The sequence below is a fragment of the Propithecus coquereli genome, unplaced genomic scaffold (assembly GCF_000956105.1).
Source record: "Propithecus coquereli isolate 6110/MARCELLA unplaced genomic scaffold, Pcoq_1.0 Scaffold57, whole genome shotgun sequence".
In the NCBI taxonomy this organism is placed as follows: Eukaryota; Metazoa; Chordata; class Mammalia; order Primates; family Indriidae; genus Propithecus; species Propithecus coquereli.
The window spans coordinates 6,800,902-6,809,916 of record NW_012151618.1 but is presented as its reverse complement, the minus strand read 5'-3'; the positions used below and the strand labels follow the sequence as shown (position 1 = coordinate 6,809,916).

Genomic DNA, 9,015 nt, shown 5'->3' with positions numbered 1-9,015 from the left:
GAATTGTAGTTAGCAAGAATTAAGTAAAAGGTAGACAACCCCATCTTACACTTTGAGAAAATAAACCAATGGCTTCCAGTTTGTGACAGTCTTTCCTGACAATACGCATTTATCAGGTCAATCTATGCAAGTTTCCTTTTTCTCTTCCTCAGAATCTTTTGATGGCTTCTCAGTACCTCAAACATTAAGGTCCTTTCAATCTGAAAGTTAACTGCCTTGCCAGTCTCATTTGCTACTCTTCCAACCACATTCCATGTCCCCTAAAACATACTCTCACATCTCTATGCCTTTGCAGTAGTGTCCTACCCACTCTTGTCGAAGCCTCACTTCTCCTTTAAGGCCCAGCCAAAGGTCAACTTCCCTAGACAGTCCCAGGTCATGTTGTCAATGCTCTTTTGTAATTTTCCCCACAGCCTCTCATAGTCACTGATCTACTTATCTGTAGGGAAGGGCTGCAAGTTCATTGACAGCAAGGGCTATTGTGTTTATAAGCCAGCCTGTAGCACCATGCCTTGCATTGGAAGGTGCTTAAAATATGTTTGCAAAATTGTTCCATGGGAATCATAGCTCTCCCTTGCCAGAACCTTCTCTCTCTCCCCAACAAACCCCAAGTTTTTACTTTTTTATTCCTTAATTGTATCTCTAACCCTCCAAGGCTTTAAAAAAAGTGTATCTTATGACATATACTGTGAACATATACTGTTATTAAGTCATAATTATTGATCATGGAAATCCCCTTAATAGAGATCCCTCCATAAAGCTAAGGTCTATAGTTTCTCCACAAAAACAATTCACTGGGGTCACTTTGGGTAGATACTTTGGGTTCTGAGAAGCTGGAACTTATTTCTACAAACCTAATACTAAGATAAAATATTTGTTGTCTGTTTCCACTACTGCTTAGCATCCAAACACTGAGCATTAGGCAGGTTTAGTTACTGAAAGTAACTAAGGCAGATGTTTTCTGGCTGATACTTACCACCCAAAGAAATGAGATTCTAGCGGCTCTAAAAATGGCATTTAAGATGAGTATCCAAGAGTTGCTTGATTATCGGACCCCTCACAGTGATACTCACCTTCCATGGAAAAATAGGGTAGAATGTTTATCAGTGGCCCTGGTCAGGCTTACATTGGGAGTGAGGAAGGGAAGAGATCTATAAAGGTCTTTTCATGTGGCCCTCAGAATTCGCCACAGAGACCAAAGCCTATTCTGAGGAGAGGTCTCTAGATTCTTGGTTTACATCCACAAACTAGAGGAAGGCTTGTGGGACTACAGAACACTTAAATCGGGGGGTATGGAGATGAAAGCTCGGCCCCAGTGGGTTAGTGAAGTGAGGAGCCCAAGGGGTGGTATGATAGCTGTTCGCGTGAAGAACAGAAAAACTGAAGTGTTTCTGTGTATGTGTTGAGACGAGGAGGGTAAAGGGCTGGAAGAAGGGATCAGAGAAGAAAGACGAAAGCCCATGAAACACGCCACTCCAAGGAGCCGGAGGACCAGGGCCCACACCCTCCGGGGAGGTGCCGGCCGGCAGAGGGCAGCAGCTGGGAGGGAGAAGCCTGCGAGGGCCGCGCTGCGATAATCGGCGCGCGGGGATCCTCATTCCGAGTGTGGGGCGAGGGACTCTCGCCCATCTCTACCCCTCCCCGACCGTCTGGCCACCGTGCACCGCGGCCAGGTGGAGAGGAGTGGGTGTGTGGGGGGAGAGGGTATCGCCGTGGACAGCTGGACAGCCCGGCGCCCCTGCCCAGGGGAGAAGGGAGGGCGCCCCGCGGGTCCCCGCGAGATACGGGGAGCGGGGCTTCGGCGGGCCCCGGGAAAGGGGTCGGAGGTGATCTCGGCGCCCCGGGAGCCGCCCTCCACGCCGGGCTGCCCCCGCCAACACCGCTCGCCACTCCCCGCGCCGAGCCCTCGGGCCCCCAGCCAGCTCCGCTTCCAGGGGCCACGACCCCCTCCGACTTCGGCCAAGGTGCGCCTCCCGCCGACGCTGACCCGGCGATAGGGACACGGAGTCGGGCTGGCCGTACCCCGCGGGCCGCGGCGCCAGTTCGCGCTCCTGCCGTCGAGGACAGCGGCGGCGGCGTGGGCGTGGGCCTGTCCCCGCGGCCCGGGGTGGGGGGTGGGCGGACTTGACCGTGGGCGCCGAGCGTCCCGGCCGCGCGGCGCGGGCTTTATGTAAATCGGGGCCGCGCCGGGGCGTCCTAGGTAGGATGGACCAGCCCCCCGCGCCTCGGCCCTCACGTCCAATAAGAAGAGCCCCAGCTTGACACCTGCCTATATACAGGCGAGCGCGCCCCCGGCCCGCGGACCGCGCGCACAGCCCGCACAGCCCCACGCCGCGGGCGAGCGAGACCTCGGCCCGCCACCATGACTTCCAGTAAGATCGAGATGCCGGGCGAGGTGAAGGCCGACCCCGCCGCCCTCATGGCGTCCCTGCACCTCCTGCCGTCGCCCACACCCAACCTCGAAATCAAGTACACCAAGGTAAGCGGCCGCCGAGCGCCCGCCGTCCACGGAGACTTTCTAGAACCTTCTTTCCTCTCCATGACCTCTGTAGGGGGTGCGGGCGGCGTGATGGGGGCCGGGGTCCGGGGTCGCTGGGGCCAGCCTGTCATCCCCGCGCAACAGAAGGGGCGCCCTGTCTACCTTCGGGATTGGGGTGCTCAGAGCGCCGCTGCGGTCTTGGGACATCTCGGGGACTTGCCCCAACCTGGAGCGCAGCGTTGAGGGGTCGCCTCAACGGCTCCTGCTCGGCACCGGTTTGCGGCTGGTTTCTGGTCCGATGCCCCGGTCCCGACTGTCGTGATAAGGCGTCGGAACCTCCTGGTCTCCGCGAAGGAAGGCAGGGGGGTCCCCGCCAGGTTGGCCCCGCAGCCTGGCCGTCGCTTCCCGGTCCTCCGCCCTCGGGGACCGCCCGGGCTGCTCGTCCCAGTCAGGCCCTCGGGAGCCGGACCGTGCGGATGGGGCTTTCCCTAGGAAATGGTCAGGACACCAGCGCTCTGGCCGGTTTGGCAAATTTCACGAAAACCTGACTGATAAGTACAGTAGAGCCAACTCAGCATTTACTTTGAATTTTGCAGGCTGTGGTAGTTTCCCTGGAAAACTTGAAAAGTTTTAAAATTGGGGCAGATTAGCGAGTTCGCTTTTGAACTGAAGAATTTATTTTTTAATAATGAACTCCGATACCTTGGGTTTGCTAAGCAGGAATTTTTCTTTTGTTGCACCGCATGAAAAAGAATATGTGTCCGCTTCCTAATGTAAATGGAATTTGCTTTCTTTCCACAAATTCGACATAGAAAAAAATTATCAATTACTAAAAATGGAGAAATTGTAATGTTACAACATTCTGGGGGGAGAGGGGAGATAGATGGGATTTAAAGCCACATTTCTTGAAGTTCATTTTGCAGCTCTAGTTTGATTTTCTATGCCTTTCAGCAGATTTCTACACTAACTTCTCCCGATTTACTTACATAGGCGTACACACAATATGGTTAAAGATGTATTCCATCATGTTTATTACAAGATAAATTAAATTTTGTAGAGAGGTAAATTGTTTGGTTCTGTCTTAATAGTTGGAAGAGAAATACAAAAAAAAATCAGAATATTGAAATTTTACTTGCATTGAGTTTTAGGATACAAATCAGGGTGATTCGTGTTTTAAATGTCGAGTTAGATGGATTCGATGTACCTGTTAGCTTTTTTAGATGGTGTGACAAATTTTTCAAAGCCATTTTAATGAGAGGTCGTTAATGGTTATAGCCTTTTAGGCATTGTTTGCATAACAATAGTGCCAATGTGTGGCACTTCTCTGGGTTTAGGAACTAGCAGGGAAAGCATGCAGCTTAAAAGTTTTGTTTTATGAAGGTCCCTAACCTCTTCAGGCTCTTTTTAAAGGTCTTAAGATGTAAAATCTACATATGAAAAAGGACCTAACCCTCAGATTTGGGAAATTTTGATTTTTGTCTTATTTTTTTTAATCAGGTTTTCCGAATAATCTCTGAAAGAAGTTTTAGGTATGCAGTAGGTATCTTTCTCAGAATTTAATTTGGAAGCTCTTCCAGTTCTTTTTTCCTAAGTTCCCCCTATCTCTTTTCTCTCTTGTTCTCCCCCAGTAGGAAAGACAACTGATTTATAGCTAATTGGAGCCTTTAATGTGGAGTCTTTTAGCTCAGGGAAGACTTTTATCCAGTATCCACTTTCCCACTTATTACAAAGAAAAACAATCAGAAAAGAAATAATGGATTGTAACTTGATTCTTTAATTTGTGGGGAGGAGGCACCTTATTTTTGTCTTGACAAACAGCCCTCATAAACACTGAGTAACACTAATCTAAAGGCGAGCTTTTCCACAAAGACTTGTAAAATCAGGTATCTGTGAACGTTTCTAGCAGCTTCCCTCCTCAGCTCTTTAGTGAGACTTTTAAATTTTCTAAGACAAGCATCGTGAACAAGCAGGTTTTTCTCTTTTCTTTTTTTTTAAACGTGAAGAACAGAAGCTGCTCTTTTGGTAGCCCAGGGTAATAGGTAATGATTTTTTACTTAAAAGAAAAATACGATTAATAGAGAGTTTTTTAAAAAAATGAACTTATGATCAGGAGTGAGGAAAATTATATTAGCAGTTTCAAAGAGAACAAAGTAGAATGGACAGTCCTTTAAAACAGTGATACCATATTCATTAGGAAATTTTAAAAGGGTAATAGCTAAAAATTGATTATGCTTTGGGGCCTGTTGAGTAACACATATGAAACAAATACAGTTTTTACGTCAGAAAATGGTACTATAAGACAAATGGAGATAGATCATTAACTCATTGTTTTTGTCTTGTTAAACAAATATAGCTTTAATGAGGGATATGACTTTTCTGTATGATTTTTCAATGTGATTTTGGAACCAACGTACAGTCACTAACAAATAAATGACCGTAGTATGAGAATTTCAAAGTAACATGCACTTAGAATAGTTTGCGCTTGTGATCTTTTATTTTTCTGCATTTTTCACCGTATTTTTTCTTCTTCAAAAAATATTTTACATTTTTTGTAAAGGGAATGGGGGAGATCATCAGAATTAAAAGTTACTGCCTTCGCCTGTCAAAGGTCCAGTGGAAATTCTCCAGAATTAAAGTTCAATACCCAAGGGTGTTAATAAGGCTAAACTCATGGTTTTCTATTGACTTTTAGGCAATTACATTTTGTTTAAAAATAAGCATACTACTCTGAAGTTCCAATATCCATTTTAGAATAAAGATCAATGGCAATACCATTTTTGGAATATGTCTATTTCTATTTCCCTAATACAGCAAGCTGGAATCAAGTTTTAAAAATGATTCCTTATTAAGGATTTTTTTTTTTTAAAGACTGTGTTTGTCAAGAAAAGTGATAACTGACATGAAGTGTTGAGGGGACCAATTTGGAGCCAAGAGAATGTCCATTCTCTTGCTTGTATCCTAAAAAGATTACATTCTGAGTGCTTTTTGCTATGTGTTTATCAATTAAAGTTTTTCTGAGTTGTCTGTTTTATCAGTCTAGTTTTTATTATTTTGTGAAGCTGAACATTCTGTAGGAGTATGCACATTGTACATCAAGGCTCAGCACTTCACTGACTAACCCTGACTGCAGGCGATACCTCTTCCAGGTTCTCAGGGCTTTGGAAACTTGCTCTTTATCCCACTTCTACCTTCTCTATTGACTCTATCTTCTTTTCTGGCTCTACTAGCTTCCCCCTAACCACCCCCCCCAAAAAAACATGTGCTATCTCTCTGTTGATCACTTTTTCAGTGAGAGTTTGTACCTATAACTAACAGTAACAAAAGGTTATGTTTTCTTCTAGCATCTGATACAGTAGGGGGCTAGAACTGAGGGAAGAAGGGGACATTTATTGAATACTGACCTGCTGAAGTAGAAGAGAAAAAAATAAAAGACAATCAACTGAAAAAATTAGAGCTAATGTGCATTGAGTGCCTGCTATTTATTCTTTCGTTTATTCATTTAACAATCTTTCATTGAACTTCTCTTTTCTGAAGTCAATTTCTATTCAATTCAATGGGTATTTGAGCGGCCATGTTCCTAACAGTGGTGCTTTCCACTATGCTGGTTAGACTGTGGAAACATCTGCCTTCTAGGAGCTTAGGTTCTTATTATAATGAAAAGATTGAGTGGCAAAAACTGATTGTTGGTCAGCATGGCAGTAGTTTACTTGATCAATGCAATAATAATAACGATAATAATAATACTTATAATGCCACTTATGTTTTTATAGGCCTAATGGTTTACCCTACTTTCATATATATCTTATTTGATGCTTACAAAACTTTTTGAAGGAGAAAGAGTGGAAATAGGAATATTTGATAAGACAGACCTTGGCCTTGACTTTTAAAAAACTGATAGAGCTTTCCTTGCCATATACTTTTCCTAACAGTCTGTAACACATACTTTTTTTTTTGAGAGGAAGAGTTTAAATCTTTATTATTTTTTTGTGTTGCTTCTGTTGCAAACATGGGGAGAATATAAACTGCTCTACTCCTCTTAAGAAGGAGCTGCCTCTAAGTGGCTTTTGATTCCTTGATTTTAAATTACTATTTTTGATGTTTCTAAGCTTTTTTAGGTCTGGGGCAAGATTCTTGCCTACGCCAGAAATAATTTTTTTGAAGACAGATGTGGGCCTAGTTCCTTCCAAATCTTTACTCAGGATTGTCTGTTTTGATCATAAATTGTCAATCAAGTTTGCATATTAATAATACAAGACTTTAGGTTTTTTAAAAATACTTTTTCATAACTATACAGCTTTTTGATGTTTGTATCATCTCCATTTAACCCAGGGAAGCAAAACAACTTCGTTATGGGACTTGAATTAGATGATTCTCCTGGAGTCTGTGCTGATGCCTTCTATTACACAGGCTTATGTTACCATGTAGAATTATCATTTGCTGAGGCACTCCTGGTCTTTTATGTCTATAAAATGATAGTTTTTCTATTTCAGGGTAGGAGATTCTCTGAGGGGGCCTGTTTTGTGAAATCTGACTTCCTGTAGCCAGGCTTAAGGAAAGCAAGGCACCCATGTTATATCAGTGAACCATGATGATTAAATCATGACCAAACCAATAAGCATCCCAAGTTCCAACACATGGACTTAGTTCTGAGCCTCAGTTGGATGATATAATACAAATAGTGATGTGTATTTTTGCCTCTTTAGTTATCTTAGTGACCATTTGCAGGGATCAGCAAAATATGGATTATCTGCCTGGTTTTGTAAATAAAGTTTTATTGTAACACAGCCACACCCATTCAGTTACATATTGTCTATGGCTGCTTTCAGACTACAAAGACAGATCAGAGTAGTTGCAGCAGAGAACATATAACCTACATTTTAGAAAAAATTTACGAGCCCTTGACTTGGAAAAAGAAAGGCTCTGAGTTAAAATAGGCCTTTAATCAAATCCTAGTCAGACATGTGCCGTGTGGGCAATTAACATTTATTCAACACATAGTGCCAGGTACAGTGACAGGTCCTGGGGATACAACAGTTTTTACTGGTACGTATGGTGTCTTCTTTCAAGGAGTTTTTCACTGAGTTTCAATTTCCACATCTGTCAAAATGGAGATAATAGTATCTACTTTATGGGGTCGTTATCAGGACTAAATGAAAAAGTGTGTGAAAGTAAGTGGCATATAATGACAATCAATCAATGCTAATTCCATTGTATTTTTACAAAAGTGATGATTATATTTGGATTGTTATTATTATATTTGTAGATACAAATTAATGGAGGCCCATTTTAAGAAAGATCAGAATTGTATGATCAATAAAGTTTTATAAAACAGGCCACTGTTTACTATTTTCATTACTCATAAGAGTTTAATATTCTGGGCAGCTATGGAATCCTTGTATATTTACACTGCATTTTCCCCAAATAGAACTTCTTGGAGGTTTTTTTCCACCAAAGTCTTGTCTTTACTAAAAAGCCACTAAATGAAACAATTTCCCAGCCAGTATTTTAATAATCAAATTAGATATCTGATATTTGTGCCAAAATTCAGCATTAATATGCCTAAGTATGCCCAGTTGGCTGAGCCTAAACAAGTTACAAATAGCCATTTCTGGTATTTTAAGTTAGACAGACAAAGATCTTGCTAAGTCATTTGGTACATAAATCTAGGAAGTATGGCAGCATATGAGGACATTCTCAGATGGTAGATACCTTTTGGCAGTGGAAAGTTATCTTCATTTATATAATTTAAAACCAGAGAAACTTTTACTGGTCCTGACTGCCCAGGAGAACACATGGGAGTTTGGGGGTACTTCCCAGGAATAGTCATCTTCCAGAAAGTAAAAGCACCAGGCAGTAACTAGTTGTGAAAGCCTTACTGGCATTTCCTTAATTTCGTCATTCACGGTGACAGGTCATTTCAAAGCCATTCATTTCCCCTCAAACACCAAATCTAATGCACATTGAGGTGGTTGCCATAATGTCACCTTGGTTAATTTTTAATTGCCTTTTCAGACATATCTTTGAGCTCTATTCCATTTAACCTTTCAAATATATGAGATGATCCAAATTGGAAATTTCTTATTTCACATTTCTCTATTACTTGTCTGCCTTTAAGATTGAGTTATATTTAAACTGTTTCCTTTAAGAATCTTAACTCTTAGGAGTTTATTTACAGCAAGTCTCTGTTGGATCACATGATTGAAAACACTTCCAGGCTTTGAAAATTCCAGTTGGAATAATAATTGGGCAATTTTACCACCTGGTCTTCTGCTAGGCTCTCAACCATACTTCCCTGGGGCTAAACATGGGGATTAATTGACCTCTGTAGAATGTGGTTAAAAATTAGAATGTCTGTGAGTGAACATTCTACTTTTTATTATGGAAGGAAGCCTTCTTTTCACTCCAGTTCAGCTCTGTTACCTCCAGAAATAGTTATCTGCTTTATTTCCTTTCCTCGTCACTGTCTGGCCTTAGGAGAGCCAAAGTAGCAGTTTCTTTATCCCTAGATCTCTGGAAAGATAAAACTTATTGTCTAG

General features: G+C 42.4%; 1 protein-coding gene across 2 annotated transcripts in view; it reads left to right on the top strand.

Annotated features, from left to right (window-relative positions):
- Positions 1-2,091: 2,091 nt before the first annotated feature.
- Positions 2,092-9,015, top strand: part of ALDH1A2 (aldehyde dehydrogenase 1 family, member A2) — a 101,572-nt gene continuing 94,648 nt past the window's right edge. For both annotated transcript variants that reach the window (XM_012658072.1, XM_012658073.1), the window contains exon 1: positions 2,092-2,479. In XM_012658072.1, the coding sequence (XP_012513526.1) occupies positions 2,363-2,479 (117 nt within the window). In that variant the 5' untranslated portion in view covers positions 2,092-2,362. The remainder of the gene's footprint in view (positions 2,480-9,015) is intronic.